Source organism: Furipterus horrens, unplaced genomic scaffold, assembly GCF_987537825.1.
Source record: "Furipterus horrens unplaced genomic scaffold, mFurHor1.1.pri manual_scaffold_11, whole genome shotgun sequence".
Lineage (NCBI taxonomy): Eukaryota > Metazoa > Chordata > Mammalia > Chiroptera > Furipteridae > Furipterus > Furipterus horrens.
The window spans coordinates 80203426-80221946 of NW_028327181.1; the positions used below are offsets into that span (position 1 = coordinate 80203426).

Here is an 18521-nt window from a genome sequence, read left to right on the forward strand (position 1 = left end):
TATTTTGTATTTGTTTCAGGTGTACAGCATAGTGGTTAGGTGTTTAATAAGCAAGAAGAAAACTTACAGGCTTGTCCTGGGCGGACACAGGACAAGTAGATCTCACCTCCACCCAGCAATATCCTAAAAGTTTATATGGAGGCTTTAACTAGGTTCAGTCACGTACACTGTCCAGATGGTGTCAACAACACATTGCTTTCTCAAGGCTTTGTCCCTGAAGACAGCTCTCATGTGAGAGTGGTGCACAGAGCAAACACTCCAAGGACAGGTGGGGTGAGGAGCTTCCTAATGCCTAGGTCCAGCTCATCCAATAGAGACTCGGTGTAGGCATGAGACTGTGTGTCCTGATGTTTCAGAGCAATTCTTGACAGTCTTTGCTATTTGCTTCTTCAAACTACTCCTCCTTTTAAAATTTAACTTTGATGTCTCCTGCAGGAAATCTGGCCTCAGTGCCTTTGTGGCTCTATAACTTTCCATCCTTGACTCCAGAGGCAGATCCAGGTACTTTGGGGCCAGAGGCTTTTATACATGTTGCAGGGGGTGGGGGGCTCTTTAAGAATTCAAGAAACAAACACATAATTAAGTGTGATAGTTAGCATTTCTTTCGGGGGGAAAATAAACCACAGCGCATTACTGGAATCTTGGAGATTGGTTTCCTTCTCTTTTGAGATCTCCACGGACAATCTACCTGAAATGTTTCCTGATGGCAACCTGGCTTCTCCCCCTCACGGAGACTACCGATTCCAGCGTTTCCAGCACTCATTAGCTTCACGGTAAGCCCTCCCTCGACTCTTTTGTCCTGACCACATTCATCCTCTGGCGGCTCTACTGAGCTCACAAATAGAGCTCTCCTCCTCCTCTCACCGGCAAACTGGCGCATCACTGGTTTTCTGGGATGCGTTAAGTATCCCACGGGAGCCACGACGTCACAAGACATGGCATCCGTCATTACTTCACTAAATGTTCCTGAAACATACAGGACCTCAATTTTCCCACTTGTGAAATGAGGACTTAGGCAGAGTCTTCCTGTGGCCTCCCACATGAGGATCCTCGGACTGAGGGAAGCCAGGAGGACTCCAGGAGCGCTGAGCCCTAATCTAAGCATTACCCTGTGTCACCCCTCCCCCCCCCCGCCCACCTCTGTGTCCGTAATTTATTAAGAAAGCTAGGTATTCTGCCTTTGTAGCTGTCTCCTTGATGACCTGGCTGAAGCCAATCTTTCTCTTAGGGTCTGAAGGGTATTCGTGAAATGGGCTTCCAAGTTCGCCTTGCCCTCCTCCTCCTTGTGCCTGTGTTGCAAAGGACTGGAAAGAACGCTTCACCCGTTTTCCAAATCTCCGAATTCTGCCCCGCCTCGTCGGCAGAAGACGCCCTACCGATAAAAATCTCGCGAGAAATCCGCGCCGTACCGAAATGGACACTTTCGGCCTTTCTCGGATTCCGTAGCTCGGAGTCGCAGTTCCTAAATTAGTGTTTCCGGGTTACATCCGGGGAAAATCTTCAGCGGTGTTGCAAGTGGAAGCAAGTCCGAAGTATCAGTAAGTAGGGGACCTAACCGAGCTTAAGTATTTGTGTTTAGTCCCCTCCTTTGACTCCTTGAAGACTCTGGTGCAACTTAGCAGGAGGGCCCAAGATTTCTGGAACCCCCGCCCTATGACTCAGGGGCTCCTGTCCAATTTCCTCTACCAGGATTTCGATTCAGTTCAACAAGCTCACCTCCCAGTCTTACAGAAGGGGAAACCGAGTCTTACAGCACAGCCCCGAGGCGCGGTTTACTAGTTCCCGCCCCCGCCCTGATTCCTCTCGATTGGCACAGACCCCGCCCCTGCCCCATATCCCCTCCCTTGGGTCCAAGGTCCCCTACAGATATCGACCTCAAGCACATCCCTCTAGTCACCCTTTGCTGGTCTCCCTGACTGTCTGCAGGCCTAGGCAGCATGGCCTTATTCCGGTCGGGCCTCCTGGTGCTGACGACGCCGCTGGCCTCCCTGGCCCCTCGCCTGGCCCCTATCCTGACCTCTGCGGCCCGGTTGGTGAATCACACACTCTATGTACACCTGCAGCCGGGCTTGAGCCTCGAGGGCCCGGCTCAACCCCAGTCCAGCCCCGTGCAGGCCACGTTTGAGGTTCTCGATTTCATCACGCACTTTTATGCTGGCGCCAACATGCACACGAACCTGGACATCAGAATCCTGCTGACCAATATCCGAACCAAGAGCGCCTTGCTCCCTCCCCTAGCCAGCTCAGTCCAGAACTTGGCCCACCCGCCGGAGGTGGTGCTGACTGACTTCCAGACCCTGGATGGAAGCCAGTACAACCCGGTCAAGCAACAGCTAGAGCGTTATGCCACCAGCTGTTACAGTTGTTGTCCGCAACTTGCTTCAGTGCTACTATACCCCGATTATGGGCCTGGAGAGCTGCCTATGGAGCCCCTGGATGTTCCCTTACCCTCCACCATTAGGCCATCCTACCCCGTGGCCAGATCTCCAAAGCAGCCGGTGCGTGGCTACCGTCGCGGGGCTGTGGGTGGCACATTTGACCGCCTGCACAATGCCCACAAGGTGTTGCTCAGTGTTGCGTGCATCCTGGCCCAGGAGCAGCTTGTGGTGGGAGTAGCAGACAAAGACCTGTTGAAGAGTGAGTGGGAGAGACACTGGATTAGGGTGGTGGAGGACCCCCAAAACTCCTTGCACCTGCCAATGCCGAGGTTGAGAAAGGGTGGGGCCACCCATTACTTTCCACCTCTCCCAAATGTCACATACAGTGCCCGGTGCTAAGGAAATTTTGTTAAATGAATAAAAGCAGCTTTCTCGGTGTGTGGTTTAGTCACCACTCAAATCAGAATCCCCAAATGTAGAGACAAGGAATCCCCTTTTAACAAATTCTCCAGGTGAGGAACCCTAAAGTTGGAGACCCTGGGAATAAACGGATGAGTAAGTTGTAGGTAGTGGTGGCAGAGACAGCGAGAAGGGAATCAAGGATGATATGGTTCTTGAAAGTCTGTCTGGCTCTGCTGCCCACTGGCACTGCTAGTTCTCTGGACACATGCCAGCCCTTCCAGTGACTATAGTGCTTGCTTGCTGCCTTCCCTTCATAGCTGTCCCGTCACGGACAACTTCCCAGCTTGGCCCTTTCTTCCTGCCACCGGCCTCTGCAGATAGGATGCTTAGGGACACTTCCCAAACTGGCCCATACTCTTCCTCCCCAATAAAAAGGTCTCACTGTTCTGGGCTCCTTCCTCAGGCAAGTTGCTCCCTGAGCTGCTCCAACCCTACGCAGAACGTGTGGAACATCTGAGTGAGTTCCTGGTGGACATCAAGCCCTCCTTGACTTTTGATATCATACCCCTGCTGGACCCCTATGGGCCTGCTGGCTCTGACCCCTCCCTGGAGTTCCTGGTGGTCAGCGAGGAGACCAATCGTGGGGGGATGGCCGTGAACCGCTTCCGCCTTGAGAATGTAACCCCTGAGGGAGATTGGCAGAGGGGGGGATGGGGATGGGGAAGGCCCTTGGTGGGGGGCTGTTGGAAGTACCATGACCCCAGAGGAGAGGAGAGAGGGCTCAAGGTAGTAGAAAAAGGCAAGGAGGAACTTGTTCCCCAGTTGTCCTCTGAGGCGATCTCTACCTCTGGGGCCAGTAGGGGAGGATAAGGGGGCAAGTTTGGTATCAGTTGTCCTTCATATCATCCCTCCTTCCCTCTCCTCACCCATCCTTTACTTCAGGACCTGGAAGAGCTTGCCTTGTACCAGATCCAGCTACTGAAGGACCTAAGCCATAAGGAAAACGAAGAGGACAAAGTCAGCTCCTCTAGCTTCCGCCAGCGAATGCTGGGAAACCTGCTTCGGCCTCCACATGTAAGCATGTCCTCCCTTCCTCCCCCCTGCTTGAGTTGGCTGGAAATGCTGGAAGGTAGAGACTGAATGATTCAGCCCAAGCATGGGCCTGAGAACCCTAGTAATGGGGGTTCCTCTTTTCTATCCCCAGAAGAGGCCAGAGCTCCCCCTGGGTCTCTACGTGATTGGGCTGACAGGCATCAGTGGCTCTGGGAAGAGCTCAGTAGCTCAGCGGCTAAAGGGCCTAGGGGCATTTGTCATCGACAGTGACCAACTGGGCCATCGGGCCTATGCCCCAGGTGGTCCTGCCTACCAGCCCGTGTTGGAAGCCTTTGGAACAGGTAATAACTGGAGAGGACTGAAGGAGGCCTGAAGTGAGGAGATAGCCCAGTCTCCTTGCCCAGTCCTCTGTCTCTGTCATCTAGATATTCTCCATAAAGATGGCACTATCAACAGGAAGGTCCTAGGCAGCCGAGTTTTTGGGAACAAGGTAAATACACACCTCCCCAATGGTTCTCAGCTGCTATAGACCCAGGGATTGAGATCCAATGGACCTCTGTGGTCTGGCTCAAAATGCCAATATCCATTCATCTGTTCCCAACTACCTCATCTCTCGGGCTGACTTTGTCTCCAAGGGGAGGTAACCACTGCCCACTCCCTCTATCCTGCTCCTCAGAAGCAGCTGAAGATGCTCACGGACATTATGTGGCCAGTTATCGCGAAGCTGGCCCGAGAGGAGATGGATCTGGCTGTGGCTGAGGGTGAGTGGGAAGGATGATGGGAGTGGCTAAAGGGCACAGTTAGGCAGATGCTCTTCCTGGGAGTTTCCCCACTCCAAGCCAGACCATCCGCTTTGCCAGGAACTGTGTTTCATTGGCTCTGTGACTGGTAGCAAGTGGTAGGGTACTGCTGGCAGTGACTGGGGTCTCCCTATAGGAAAGCATGTATGCGTGATTGAAGCTGCTGTGCTACTTGAAGCCGGCTGGCACAACATGGTGCATGAAGTGTGGACCATTATCATCCCTGAGACTGAGGTATCTGGAGCCCACTTGCCACCCCATCTCCACTGCAGGCTGCATCCTGCTCTGAGCCAGTGGTCCAACAAATGTCATGTCTGTATCCAGGCTATAAGACGAATTGTGGAGAGGGATGGCCTGAGTGAGGCTGCAGCTCAGAGCCGGCTACAGAGCCAGATGAGTGGGCAGCAGCTTGTGGACCAGAGCCACGTAGTACTAAGCACCTTATGGGAGCCACATGTCACTCAGCACCAGGTTGGTGCCCAGGGAAAGGCTGGGTGTGGGGAAGGAGTCTCCAGTGGATTTCTGCCTAACTCTGTCCTTTCTTCCTCCCAACACTCTGGCTTGCTCAAAGGTGGAAAAAGCCTGGGCTCTCCTGCAGAAGCGCATCCACTAGATGCCATCAGGCCATGACTGATAATTTTTCTGTGGGGCCAGATTGTTCCCTGGAGCTGACGAGAGATCCAGTGGTGAGGAGGAGTGGGGGCTTCAGTGCTCACCCTAGAGCTTGGGCCTAGAGGGCTCGAAGCTAAGCTGGGCAGGGCCTGGTGGACATAGTGAGCCTACCCAGCTTGCTGGTGTTTGGCCGACACTCAGGATGTGGTCCATGGGAGAACAGGCCCCTCTGGCATTCCAACTCCATTCTTACCTACCAGTGTCCGCAATGTTTACAGCTGGGAGGTGGGGGATGGGGTGGGGTGGGGCAAGGGAAGGCAATCACTGGAATTTTTAACAGAATTAAAGGTGAATGATTGCAGGTGCTGCCTGTATGATGTCTGCTTCCTATTCCAGTGCCTCTGGGTTTCTCTGGGACCCTTGAGCCACAAGTGCAGGGCACAGGCCTGAGCTGGAAGCCTGCAGGGCAGTGGTTAAGAGCATGGCCTTTGGAGCTAGCTAGACTGAGGCCATCCTTGGCCCTGTTGTTACGGAGTGGGGTCCCCAAAGTGCCCCAGAGCCTGTGTTTGGGGGATGGGGGAAGATGACAGCTTTGGTATTGGTGGCTGGTAGCTAGTGTCTTTGTTATGCAAATGACCCCAAGGAGATGGGAGGAGTTTTGACTATGGAATAGTGAGGAAAGAGCATATAGGGCCTGTGCAAGGTTCTGTGAATGGTTAGAACCCGTTACCCTGCCCGCTGTGTCACAGGTCGCAGTCAGAGATTTAAAACTAAGGCAGCAGGCATTTTTGCATGTAGCTTTGAAAGGGAAGGGAGAGATCCATGCGGTTTGCAAGAAGATGGAAGAGGAGATCCATTCGGCTTTGAAAGGAAAAGGGGAACTCAATGTGGTTTGCTAGAAGGTAGAAACATCACCATGTGGTTTTAGAAGGAAAGAGATCCATGCAGCTTTGAAAGGGCAAAGAGAGAACCATGTGTGATCCGGTGCAACACAGCACATGTTTTCCTGGACTGTTATACCGAGGCTGATGACATCGTACCCCAGATCCTGAAGGAGACAGCTGACAGATAAGGGATGGGGAACTTCTGGGCATGTTTTTGGCTTCTAGCTTTTTGGGGAGCAAGGGAAGTGCTGGGTCCCGTGGGAGGACAGGGCTCTGAACTGAAGCGCTCACTGCCCTCCCCAGGTTGGAATATTGTAAATAAAGACCTGTTTTCCTCAACATTAATTGTTGGGTTTTACACCAAGGCACCACAAGAAAGAACCCCCTTTTGCTCTCTAAAATTATCACTGACTAGCTGTGTGCATTTGGGCAAGTTACACACTTCCTAGGTTCCTCAGTTTCTTTACATGTAAAGTAGCATAACTTGGCTAACAGGCTCTTTGAAGGTCTTAATTCCACAAGTATCCAGCCAGACGCTGGGCTGGATGTTGGAGGACCATCCTTCAACAAGTCAGGCAGGCCTCTGCCATCACAGAGCCAGCAGCCTCGTAAAGTGTGATGAGGTGGCCAGGACTACAAGTCAGGGGGGCCGGGCTGGCCTAGGTGAGAGGCGTCCGTGGGAACCGGCTACGCCAGGCAGTGCGGGTGTGCACAGGTATCTGCGACACTACCAGAAAAAGCCTTTTGAAGGGATCCCATTTCACAGAATGTGGTTCATGTTGCCTACCCCAAGGGAGGGAGAGAGACCAACAAGGCGACGTCCCAAAAGCAACCTCGGGTCAACTCAACAACATAATCAGCCCTCTTGCCGGGATCAGTGTCTCCGCGCTGGACGTGCGCGCCCCCTCGCCCCGCCCCTTGCCTTTGGTCGCGGGTTGGTGGGTTTGGGTCACGTGGGTGCGTGTCGCTTTTCCTCGAGGCGAGGCGTGCGCACGCCCGCTGGTTGATTTCCGGTGCGGTGGGTCGGAGATGACGGAACCCGGCGCCTCCCCGGAGGACCCCTGGGTCAAGGCAAGCCCCGTGGGCGAGCACGCTGGTGAGGGGAGTGCGGGGCGGGTGCGTGCACGTAGGGGCCCCGGAAGATGAGGCAAGACCCTCTGGTCCCCAGAGTACCCTCACCTTCCCTCTCTGGGCCTAGAGGCTTCAGAGAAGACAGCTCAGCCCCTGCGAGTGCCAAGGTGGGGAGATGACAATCTTGGGAGCGCGAGTGTGGGTACGGGGTTTGGGACTGAGGAGGTGGAAGTGTGGGGTGGACGGGATCCTGCCGAGGGGCAGTGCTCCCACGAACTAGCCAGTTTTGGCCCTTGGTCGGGGGGAGGCGGGGAAATCCTTTAATTGTCTGCACGTGTGTGTGTGTGTCCGACCTTCATTTGCTTGCGCACCAGTGCGCGCGGAGACGCGTACGCAAAGTGAATGGAGACGACTTCCTCCAGGATGGAGGGTTGATGAGCTTTTCTCCCTTACTCGGTGCTACAGGTGGAGTATGCCTACAGCGACAACAGTCTGGACCCCGGTGAGTGCCTCCTCCCAAGCCCCACCCCGGCTTCAGCTGTGGAGTGACTGACACTTCCACTTCAACCCTATAGATTCATTTGGTCTTGTGAGTCACACCTGACCGCAGTCCACTGCCCCTGAACCTGAAACGGAGCTGGAGGACAAGAACTGAAAGCATGGAAGGGTGGCACCTAGTTCCCCTGCTGTGGAGCAGGGAAGTGATGGGAATAGTGACAGCCCTCATCAAGCCCAGGTGTTACTGTGTGAGCCAGCAAGGGTCATTGCAGTCCAGTAACAGTGTAGACACTAGGGACAGCATGGCACTACAGGAAGTGGGCGGCCCAGTATGGCTGGCTTCTGAGTTTAAGGGGAGAGGTCAGCACTTAAGAGATCAGGGAGCCATTGTGCCTACAGGTGTCTGAAGGTCTAGCAGTGTTCCCCCACTATATCCCTTAGTGATTGGGGCTCTCTTTTCCAGGGCTCTTTGTAGAAAGCACCCGCAAGGGGAGTGTAGTGTCCAGAGCTAATAGCATCGGTTCCACCAGTGCCTCTTCAGTCCCCAACACAGGTAGGCAGCAACATCCCCCCACCTGGCAGGGCTCAGATATGCCACCATTTTATTATCTTTCTCAGACAGGAAGGTCCAGCCATCTACATGGAGTGCTAGAGCCCTAGTGCTAGACACTGGGTCTCATCACCTTTCACTGCATCCAGAACAGTAGGTTCTCATGTCCATCTGCCATCTGGGCACCACATTTTTTTTTCCCAGTTAGGGAAAGGTGGACTAGCTGGGTGGGCCTCACTGGGCCCCAGAATGACTTCTTCCTGCCCCCAACTCTTGAGTGTAGATGATGAGGACAGTGATTACCACCAGGAGTCCTACAAGGAGTCCTACAAGGACCGGCGGCGGCGAGCACACACTCAAGCTGAACAGAAGAGGAGGGATGCCATCAAGGTGATTGGGGACACCTCAGCCAGCTCAGGAAGGCCCTGCATATTTCAGACTCATTGTGCCCTGATCCCATCAGATAGCCCCAAGCAGCCTGGGGGCAGCTAGTCTAGTTCCTGGACATGAAGCACCTCCTGCCTTCTAGCCCCTCACCCCTTTTAGCTGTGAGCATAGAACTTGGTGTTGGGGAAGAAAAGCTTTGTGCCAGTTTGCCTTAACCCCTCAGAGTTAAGGAAGCTATTTCCCTTACTTTCTCCACAGAGAGGCTATGATGACCTTCAGACCATCGTCCCCACCTGCCAGCAGCAGGACTTCTCCATTGGCTCCCAAAAGCTCAGCAAAGCCATCGTTCTGCAGAAGAGTATGGCCAGGGAAAGAACTGGAGGGGCTGGAGTCAATGGGGCTGTGAGCAGGCTAGCCTCATACCTGCTTTCAGCCTGGCCCTGGAGGGGTGGTTGTAATGGGAGAGTTGGGGTATGGGGCACGAGGAAACAAGATCAGCCTTGTCCTCTCTTTGAGATTTCCTCTGTGCCCACCCCCACCCTAGCTATTGACTACATCCAGTTTTTACACAAGGAGAAGAAAAAGCAGGAGGAAGAAGTGTCCACACTACGCAAGGACGTCATGGCCCTAAAGATCATGAAAGTGTAAGGGGGGTGCTGAACTGAGAATGAGAAGCAGGGCTTCTGAGGGGACTGAGGGCCAACTTCATTTAATTCAAAGGCCACATCAGATAATACTACCTCAGGTGGCCACTTAGAGGCAGGACCCCATACCCTAACAGTCCCCGACACAGAGCAGACACTCTGGAAAGCCTGTTAGGTTAATGAAAGGAAGGTTGGAGAAAATAGGTCTCCATTTTTGACCTAGAAGCAATGTCTAGCTGATGAATATATCCCACACGCTCTCTAGGAATTCCCTTCCTGGTGTGGGGGGTGGTGTAGGATCACTCTATTATTTTTCCTAGCTAGCACCTTAGCCCCGGCCTGCTTGCTTTCAGGAACTATGAACAGATTGTGAAGGCACACCAGGATAACCCCCATGAGGGGGAGGACCAGGTCTCTGACCAAGTCAAGTTCAACGTGTTTCAAGGCATCATGGACTCCCTGTTCCAGTCCTTCAATGCCTCCATCTCCATGGCCAGCTTTCAGGAGCTATCAGCCTGTGTCTTCAGCTGGATTGAGGAGCACTGTAAGCCTCAGGTATGGGGCAACAGTGGTGTTGCATTTAATATTTGTGGGAAGAGATGCTGAGATTCAGTCCAGCAAGCAGGATGTGTGGCCAGCGAGGAACGGAGGGCTGTTACTCGCTCTGGTAATCAGCGATTGTTCACAGCCCTACCATTCCTTTTATTGAGTTGCAGAAAATTTAAAGTAAAACTAAATAGAAACTAAAAAAGCTTACATAGTAACAAACATTCTTCCCACTAAAAGGGATATACATTAACCTATAGGGCTACAAAGCTAAAAGGCTTACATGATCCCACTAAGAGGGGCAAACATTAACCTATAGAGCTACAGAGCAAAGCGGTAAATCACAAAAAGTCTGTTCCACATCCAATATAGTTGCTATGAGAGAGGACACACTAATTTTCAAGCTTCTTTGTTCCTAGAGACTTGTAAACTGGCCCGCAAGAATTGTGTGTGAGTAAGGGTCCAAGGGTCTGCACCACATCCGATGTTATAACTGTGGGAAAAAGGCTTAGGTCTTCAGCTCTCTTTGTTCCCTGGCTTTCGTGACTCAGTTACCAGGAGCCGCGTGCAGCTGCTGGCGTCAGCAAGACTCGCTTGCAAGTTCTTGCAGGCTGAGATCACAGGACACCTGGGTAGGGGGCCCGCTTGCAGGCCCTCTGGCAAAGGACTTGTGACTTTCGCCTACAGGTGGTCATGGGGCCTGGGGTCTTCTCCCCACCTCAGGCAAAGTGACCCAAAGCAGGTAGCAGATTATAGGTTTCTTCAGGGAGTTTCTACAACTTTAAACACTCACATTTGGCCTTGGTAGCCCAGTTGTGGCCACCTCAGTCATTACTCAGCTGCCCTATATGTAAGCAGAATTACTTCAGGGTCTTTGGAAAGATTTCTGGCCCACAACCTTGGGCCTAGTAAGGTATTTTTTTTCCTAATGTCTTACTTGTAATAGGGTTTTGGTTTTTTTTTTAAAAAAAATTTTATTTACTTTTATTAGAGGGGAGGGAGGGAGAGAGAGAAACATCAATGTGTGAGAGATCATGCCCCCAACTGGGGACCTGGCTCACAACCCAGACATATGTCCTGACTAGGAATAGAACCAGCGACTTTTTGGTTTGCAGGCTGGTGCTCAAGCCACTGAGTCACACCAGCCAGGGCCGTAGTGATGTGGTTTGTTAATGGTATTAAACTGAATCTTCTGCTTTTGAGGACTGGTCACTTTTTCTGAGGCTTGAACTTGTATCTGAGGTTCTTGCTTCCTTTTTTGTTTCTCAGCATTTTTATTGAGACATTTTAAACATACTGGAACATCAAGAGAGTTTACAATGAACATTCACGTATCACCTAAATTCTACCGTTAACATTTTCTATACTTGCTTGATCACATAGCTGTCCATCTCTCCATCCCTTTCTCTATCCTGTTTTGGGGGCATTGCAAAGTAAACTGTAGACATCAGGGCCTTCCAGGGGCTTCTTTTACTATAAAGAGCATACTTAGTCTAGGCAGGTGTCACAGACAGCTCTGTGCCCTCACCTGCGCATCATCTCTCTTCTGCTACCCCCAACAGACCCTACGGGAGATCGTGATTGGCGTCCTGCACCAACTGAAGAACCAGCTTTACTGACCTGCAGAATAGCTAACAAGAGGCCTTGAGTCTCCTACTTGTTCACAGAGCCTCTGGGTTTAGGAGATTGGACTGCGACACCTTACACCAGTCAGCTGGTTTCTCCTTGATGTTTGGTTCCCTAGCCCCCTGCCCCCTCATCCTTGGGACTGGGGTGTTGTTTTCTGAAAGCTTCTGATTAATTTATTATATTGACCATAGAGCTCAAACCTACCCAGTCTTGCCCCACTCCTCCCCATAGAAATCTGCAGAATAGGGATCTGCTCTGGGCACCCCCGCCCAAGCCTCAGGTTTCAGATTTCGGCACATGATCTACACATATTTAGAAACTACTGTTTGCCTGTTTTGGTCTCTTGGATGATAACTGGCCCAAGTTTGGCCATTTTGGCAGTAGATGGACAGGAGGAAAGGATTAAGAGGAAATACTTCCACAGCTACAACAGGTGAAAGGCTGTTCATGCCTAACCTAGAGCTGTCTGATTAGCCAAAGTAAAGTCACGGCTTTCTGCCAGCTCAGGGCAGGGCTGCCAGGTGTCCTGCTCCTGCCTTCTCTTGCTCCTCTGCTGTGGACGGTAAAGAAGGAACCTCCCACCCACTCCTGCCATCTCTGTCCCCACAGGCAGTGGCACTACACAGCAAAGTCCAGTGTGACACAGCACATTAAATTTTTTATTTTTCTAAATACCAACAACACAATTTTGCTAAAGTTAAGAGTTTTAGAAAATTAGCTGGGCCTCAAAACCGCCCCCAGCAAAAGCCATGCACATGGGTCTCCACCATCTCAGTGCTGCCTGCATTTCCCCCAAGGACTTGGGGGTGGTTAGAGGCCTCCTTGGGTATATAGAACCCAGGAGAATCTGGGGTGCAGCCCTGTACTCCTTGAATGCTGTGTATAATAGTCTCTCTCTACCTTTGTCCCCCAAGCTTCCTTTTGCCTTCCCCAGGTTTGATATCTGGGAGGTTTGATTATCCAGGGGAAATTAAATATTTTTATATCAAATTATATTACAATAAATATTGCCAAAGGCTTTCCTTTAGCTCTGTTCCAACTGTAAGTGTTAAGCTCATGCATTTGAAATGTGGACGACGTAATGAGCATAAACATCCAGTCTGGAGAACTAACAGTCCCTCCCCACCCTCTCTTAATACTCTGGTTTGTGCCCCTCTCCCAGCTGCTCTGCTCAAAGGTAGAAAGCAGCAGCAGTGACAACAAAAAAAAGCTGGCCTACACAGGGCAGCCAGTCTGGGACATCTCTGTCCTCACCCCGAGTCCTGCCCACAGGGTCTCTTAGGGGTCTGGGAGCTTGACATTATAATCTTCATCCGTCTCTATCCCAACTTCCTCCTGTGGGGCAATGAGACAAGAGAAGGAGACCTAGACAAAAATCCAAGGGGAGCAAGGAAAGGAGTGAGATCCACTTACAAAGAACTGCTTCTTGCTCTTGGGGTATCCTTCAAGGATTGCGTCACACAGCTCTGTTGCCTGAGAAATAAAATCACCCCTTTGCAGACAGGCAGTACTTTGTACTGCCTGACAGATTCATGATATTGGGCAGCAGCTTCTCTGGGGGCTGCCACTTTCTAGGGCCTGCCTTGGAATTTCTGTACTTACCATCCTTTTGCGCTTCCTCCACTCCTTGCAGTATTTCTGCCTCTCTTTGTACACCTAGACGGGAAACAGGTTCCCTTAAGCCCTCAGCCCCATGGTAGTCGGCAGTTGCTGGGGTTAACCCTTGTCCTCATTTCTCTGCACAAGAGGCCCCCTCCCCACTGTCCCTCCCAACCCACCTGCTCTTTCTCTTCTGGGGTCACGTGGTTGGTGGCTCCTTTGATGTTCTTCAGTCTCTCTGTGTAGCCAGTACACTCATTCTTTAACGCCTGGATCTCCTCCCGCATCTCCGGTGTTGTCAGGGCACTAGTCAGCTCCTTCAGCTCTGAAATCGCACCTTTCTGTGGTCACTTGCTATCCCCCAAGGAATGGTTCTCTGTCTCTCAGTGGGCGCTCCCTAAGGTAGGAAGCCAGGCCTCCACTGGCTCTGGACTCTACACCCGGGGTCCAGAATGGGCCCTTTATTCCGCAAATGCTCAGGAGAGATTAAAATTTACAGAATGGTCAGTTTATTCTATCGGGTTGGCCAAAAAGTTCATTTAGTGTTTTTTTTGTACGATGGCTCTATAGTGCTTAGTTGTCTTTAATTTCATTCAAAACAACTTTGTTAGATTGTATTGTGACAGCAGTCATATCAGCATGCCATGACTGATAAAATGTATCAAAAGTGGTTTGTGAAGTTTCTTGGTACTATTGACATTTTGGCCAAATAATTATTTGCTGTGGGCTAATACATTGGAATATGTTTAGCAGAACCCCTGGCCTCTACCCACTAGAAGCCAATAGCAGGAGATAGCAGACATCCTCAAAATATCCAAACCAATCAAGTTATTTGTGAAAATTTAAAGTGTCTTTTATTTTATGGGGAAAACTAAACAGACTTTTTGGCCAAGCCAGAAGTTTCCTTTCTTCCTCCACTTAACACGTAGTGGTCTGGTATGAGACTAAACAGACTGTTAGCTGTAGCCACTTAAAAGAGCAGGAATATCAAGGGACTAGTATAAATGACCCATGGACATGGACAACATGGTGGGAACTGACTGGGAGAGGGGATGGGTTGGGTGGGGCAGGGGAGAGCAACGGGGGAAAAATGGGATAACTGTAATAGAAAAAATAAAAAGGCAGGAATAAAGGAAAGCGTGGGAAGAGTATACTGATAGTCATGGTAGAGAAAGCAAATACATGTCTTGCCCATTTGTATTTCAAAAGCCATTAGCTGTCATACATTTCTTTTAATGTAATGCCATGGCTGGCCAGCAAAGGAATCTTCACTGCAATGAGACAACAATTCCCTTAGTAATTCTTGACCTCTGGACTGACCCTGACGCTAGGGGCACCCTCCTGAACAGCCCATTCCTACCAGCCTCCATGTGGCGGCAGCTCTGCTGTAAGCTCTGCACCTTGGCAGTGAGGGCCACAATTTTGGCATCCAGAGTTTGGAGGTCAGCATCACTCACCATGTCAAACTGGTCCTGCAAAAGACAAGAAGAAAAAGAGAAGTGGGCTGATGTGTAGCATGGGGTGGGAACCCAGGTCTAGAAAGGCAGCATTCACATACACTTAAGAACCTGAGACTCCCCAACTTTCCAAGGGGCCTGGGAAAATAGTGGGAATGTGCTTTTGAGAAATCTTTCAGTTTAGTGCTGCTGGGTCCAACAAAAAGGTATCAAAGTTAATGCTTGTCCTCAAGGAGCTCCTAGGTTGGCAGGATACTGAATAGGACAAATATTTTCCAGTTTAGTGGTCAAACCTCTCACTGGGCTGAAGGAGTAAAGGAACAGTCTTTCCTAAGTGGAGATACCTAAATTATGAACTTCCACAATAGGAAGAATCTGGACAAGCGAAGAGGCATGATGGGAGGACTCTAGTACAAGTCTGAGGAGCCCCTCCCATGAGAAACCAGCTGCTAGAAAAGGACTGTATTGGGACTCAGTGGGGGTCTTGTCACTTGGTGAGGGAGTGCAGGTTGGAAAGGATGTGAATGCCATCCTGGGCAGTCTGGACTCTACATTAAGGCAAGGTAAACCTTTACAGCGAGAGGCAGCAAACCACAGCCTGAAAGCCAAATCCTACCAGATGGGTGTTTTTTTAAAAAAAAAAAAATTCAAACAGCCACACCCATTCATTACATGTATCTATGGCTGCTTTTGCTCTACAGTGGTGGACTTGAGTAGTCATGACAGTTATGCAGCAGTGGCAAGAGATCATCTGGCCTGCAGAGCATAACAATATTAACTGGCCCTTTACAGAAAAAAATCTGCCAACTTCTCCTTTAGGGGACCTTCAACAGGGCAGTAACATAATGAAACCTATTTTAGGAAAATTAGCCTTGATGGTGGTTTGGTTCAGTTAAATGAGTATTTAATGTCTACTGGATGTTAAATACTGTGGGGGTGCTAAGCAAAGGAAGATGAATGAGAAATAGGGTCTGTCCTAGGACAGTTTATGAGGGAGACAAGTAAAAACACAATTATAATACAGTACGTCTTTAGAGGTAAGCACCTGAAGAGGCCATTAGCTCAGCGCGCTCAGCGCATTCAGCATTGAAGGAAGGGTTCTGGAGAAGGGGAGGCCTGAGTGAAATTCCAAGTGATGAGTAAGAATCAGCTGGGCAAAGAGGCAGAAGAGGAAGAAGGGACTAAAAACTCCAGACAGTGGAAGGACAATGAGCAAAGGATACAGGAGTAAAACATATGAATGGTCTAGTATTAATGGGCTGAGAAATAACAGGGGCAGGTGAGGTTAGAGGCAGACTGGGGCCAAGTCTGCAAGTGCCTTTTACCTGTTTCAGACAGCACTAGAGTTTTAAGGGGGGAAATGGCATAACTTGCATGAGCACAGATCAACTCTGGCTGCCATGTTTGAGGAGGCCAGGAGATCTGTTAGGCGACTGCAGCAGATAAGGAGCACCTGAACTAGAGGAGCGACGGCAGGCGGAAAGGAGAGGACTTGATGGCTGGCTAGCCATGTGAGATAAAGTAAAGAATGACTTCCTTAGTCTCTGGCTTGGGTAAAGACTGATTCCAATAAGAGAGAAGAATGTGATAGAAGCCAGTTTGAGAAATGAAGCATTCTACTTTAGTCATAATCACAATGACCTGAAAGACATCCAGATGCAGGTCTGGGCTAGATATGCAAAATTAACATGTGTTTGGGGACGGGCGTTGGAGACAAGGAAAATCATATGGCAGAAGCTGGTTCTAATCTAGATGATAGGGAATAAGAAATTCCAAGCGGAAATGGATCTTGGAGCAACAATTCAGGATTTTTTGTCATCTATTATATTCCAAACCTGGAAATCTCATGAAATTTGGATCATAGCAAGAGAGTTCACACTGATTTAAAGAGTGGCTGAAGCCCTTATGCCGGCGTAAAACAGCTGAGTTTCATGGACTGCCTCAATTTCCCCAAAGAGAGTTTTTCTAGGGACAGATTCACCTAATACTGGGCTCTCTCACACGAGTGATAGTCTGCGCAGGCTTCCCTTACCTGGTCCGCAAAATATATCTTCTGCTTGCCGTACATCTTTTCTTTGATCTTGCCTTGCTGTGCGAGCTGCTCCAGCGCCTTCACCACCGCCTGGCAAAGGGGAGAGTGAGAAGCAATCAGTGACTTCAGGCTGGGCAGCCAGTGATAGGGGGCAGCGCGCGACAAGCCTTAGGAAGCTCAAAGCTAGAATGGCAGCCTCAAGATGGCAGGACCCCAGGCTGACTCGAGAGGTCCCAACGGGAGGAATCCTGGAAAAGGGTCCTCACCGCTTTGCCCAGTCCGTGTTCCCGCTGCAGGTTCCCGAAAACATCCTGGGCGCTGTAGGGCCGGTTCTGCTCCTGCAGGTACTTCAGGAGGATCCCGGGGGCTACGGGAAGAGATGAGACAGGCGGGGAGAGGGGGTCACTCAGCCGAGGCCCCTCACCTGCTCCCCTGCGGGTCTCCCCGGCTCCCAAGGCCCGTTTACCTCCAATCGCAGCTTCAGCCCGGCCTTTACTCATGGCCTTTCCCGCCGCCAAACTCCAAAAGCCGGACGTTACAGTTGCTCCGGGCAACGGCTCCTTCCGGCTACCGGAGGGGAGGGTCTCGTCTGGTGACAGGCGGAAGGGGAAGTCTTCGCGAAGAACGAAGCGGCCCTGGCCCTTCCGGGGCACCGTAGTTCATTTTTGTTCAGAACTTAGGGGCCTGCGCCAAACCTCCCGATTCCCAGGTCTCTGCGGAGGTGGGGGGCACTGTCTCCCAACCTCTCCCTTCCTCCTCGTCGGAGCGAAAGCCGTGGCAAATAACCCCTTGGTTTCGAGACTTAACCCCAACGGAGGCGAAGCACTTGTGACCCTGAACAGGGCGGAAGAAACCTCTCAGGGTCAACGCCCGCTGAGCGGTGGCTGGCTCAAGGTCACAAGGCAGTAACGCAGAGATAGGTCCTATCCCTCGGCCGGAGGCTCTTCCCCAGTTAGCCTTATCACTTGTAAAATAGGAACCAGAGATACTTGCTTAAGGGTGGTCGTGAAGACTTACACGTAAAACGCCCTGAAAAGAGCATAACGTCACCCTGGTTTGCTCATTACCGAGCTCCGTACAAAGAGGGCGCTCAACTCATACTGTGGTTTGAACGCCAAGTTAAGAGGCAGGGTTGGGAGGGAGCTATTCTTAAGCCACAAAGCTTTTAGAAGTTTCCGTTTGGTGGAGTCAATCTTACAGCAACACCTGGCAGGTGCTTTCCACCCCTGCCCACAGTGGCCATTTGGACAAAGCCTAAAATAAGTATTTCTAGTTTCTGAGGTCAACTGAAGGCCAAGAGCAGCTGTCCCTGCAGCTCTTAACAATCCAGAAGAGGGGTGGTGGTACTTTTTAAAGGCTTCTGTTACCTAAAATTTCATTAGCCTTTGAAATACACTTACCTTCACACGTTTAGGGGGCAATATCAAGAATTACAGCCCTGGCTGGTGTGGCTCAGTGGATTGAGCACCAGCCTGCGAACGGAAGGGTTGCAGGTTCCATTCCAGGTCAGGCCACATGCCTGGGTTGAGGGTCAGGGCCCCCCACCCCCGCCAGTGTCGCCATTGGGGTCGTGGGAGAGGCAATCACACACACGGATGTTTCTCTCCCTCACTTCCCCTCCCTCTAAAAATAAATAAAATATTAAAATAATTAGAAAGCTGTAATTACAGGCTAGATGCTGGGCAACAGTGCAAGCTATGCCATGTCTGGGCTCCCCTGGGCAGAGTGGCCTCAAACCATGGTGGTGGTTCTGATGGTTCTGACCAAAAACTGATAGACAAGTAGGTCCCTCACACCTCAGCTTCCTCTTCTGAGACTCTCACCTCAAATTAATCACCTATCAGATTGACACAATAAGATCTATCAAGGGTAGGACTCCATTCAACGTTAGTCTCTTAAAAATTGTTCTCATACAAGATTTATTCCCCAGCACCCCTCCCACCCCCATCCCCAACCCAATTCACAGTGGAGGACTAAGG

At 50.8% G+C, this 18521-nt stretch overlaps 3 protein-coding genes across 6 annotated transcripts; 2 read left to right on the forward strand and 1 right to left on the reverse strand.

The window, feature by feature from the left end:
* Window positions 1-1455: 1455 nt before the first annotated feature.
* On the forward strand, window positions 1456-5551 carry COASY (Coenzyme A synthase). Its single transcript, XM_090292670.1, has 10 exons — window positions 1456-1538; window positions 1927-2637; window positions 3244-3458; window positions 3723-3854; window positions 3985-4174; window positions 4259-4323; window positions 4510-4594; window positions 4770-4867; window positions 4958-5104; window positions 5205-5551. Exons 2-10 carry the CDS (start codon window positions 1938-1940, stop codon window positions 5244-5246), a joined length of 1674 nt encoding a protein of 557 aa, XP_090148796.1. The 5' UTR covers window positions 1456-1538; window positions 1927-1937; the 3' UTR covers window positions 5247-5551.
* Window positions 5552-7080: 1529 nt separating this feature from the next.
* MLX (MAX dimerization protein MLX) lies at window positions 7081-12789 on the forward strand. 4 transcript variants are annotated; one of them, XM_090292672.1, is made up of 8 exons: window positions 7082-7200; window positions 7666-7702; window positions 8162-8251; window positions 8532-8638; window positions 8894-8993; window positions 9180-9279; window positions 9633-9834; window positions 11388-12789. In XM_090292672.1, exons 1-8 carry the CDS (start codon window positions 7159-7161, stop codon window positions 11442-11444), a joined length of 735 nt encoding a protein of 244 aa, XP_090148798.1. In that variant the 5' UTR covers window positions 7082-7158; the 3' UTR covers window positions 11445-12789. The 4 variants fall into 4 exon arrangements, with proteins under 4 accessions (XP_090148800.1, XP_090148798.1, XP_090148797.1 ...); XM_090292671.1 differs by lacking the exon at window positions 7082-7200 and adding an exon at window positions 7232-7367; XM_090292674.1 differs by lacking the exon at window positions 8162-8251 and having other exon boundaries at window positions 7081-7200.
* Window positions 10800-17147, reverse strand: PSMC3IP (PSMC3 interacting protein). The gene is made up of 8 exons (XM_090292675.1): window positions 17009-17147; window positions 16809-16909; window positions 16543-16632; window positions 14414-14525; window positions 13233-13378; window positions 13057-13110; window positions 12868-12927; window positions 10800-12789 (listed from the first exon to the last, which is right to left on the reverse strand). The coding sequence occupies exons 1-8, from the start codon at window positions 17040-17042 to the stop codon at window positions 12733-12735; spliced, it is 654 nt and encodes a 217-aa protein (XP_090148801.1). The 5' UTR covers window positions 17043-17147; the 3' UTR covers window positions 10800-12732.
* Window positions 17148-18521: the final 1374 nt, after the last annotated feature.

Excerpts from the sequence above, each read along its gene's own strand:
- COASY (XM_090292670.1), top strand. The coding sequence starts at position 1,938 with ATGGCCTTATTCCGGTCGGGCCTCCTGGTGCTGACGACGCCGCTGGCC. Across the intron at positions 4,868-4,957 it reads TTATCATCCCTGAGACTGAG|GCTATAAGACGAATTGTGGA; the intron begins GTATCTGGAGCC and ends GTCTGTATCCAG. Across the intron at positions 5,105-5,204 it reads CACATGTCACTCAGCACCAG|GTGGAAAAAGCCTGGGCTCT; the intron begins GTTGGTGCCCAG and ends GCTTGCTCAAAG.
- MLX (XM_090292671.1), top strand. The coding sequence starts at position 7,272 with ATGAGGCAAGACCCTCTGGTCCCCAGAGTACCCTCACCTTCCCTCTCT. Across the intron at positions 8,252-8,531 it reads CTCTTCAGTCCCCAACACAG|ATGATGAGGACAGTGATTAC; the intron begins GTAGGCAGCAAC and ends TCTTGAGTGTAG. Across the intron at positions 9,835-11,387 it reads AGGAGCACTGTAAGCCTCAG|ACCCTACGGGAGATCGTGAT; the intron begins GTATGGGGCAAC and ends TACCCCCAACAG.
- PSMC3IP (XM_090292675.1), bottom strand. The coding sequence starts at position 17,042 with ATGAGTAAAGGCCGGGCTGAAGCTGCGATTGGAG. Across the intron at positions 16,910-17,008 it reads GGCTGAAGCTGCGATTGGAG|CCCCCGGGATCCTCCTGAAG; the intron begins GTAAACGGGCCT and ends CTCTTCCCGTAG. Across the intron at positions 12,790-12,867 it reads AGAGCAAGAAGCAGTTCTTT|GAGGAAGTTGGGATAGAGAC; the intron begins GTAAGTGGATCT and ends ATTGCCCCACAG.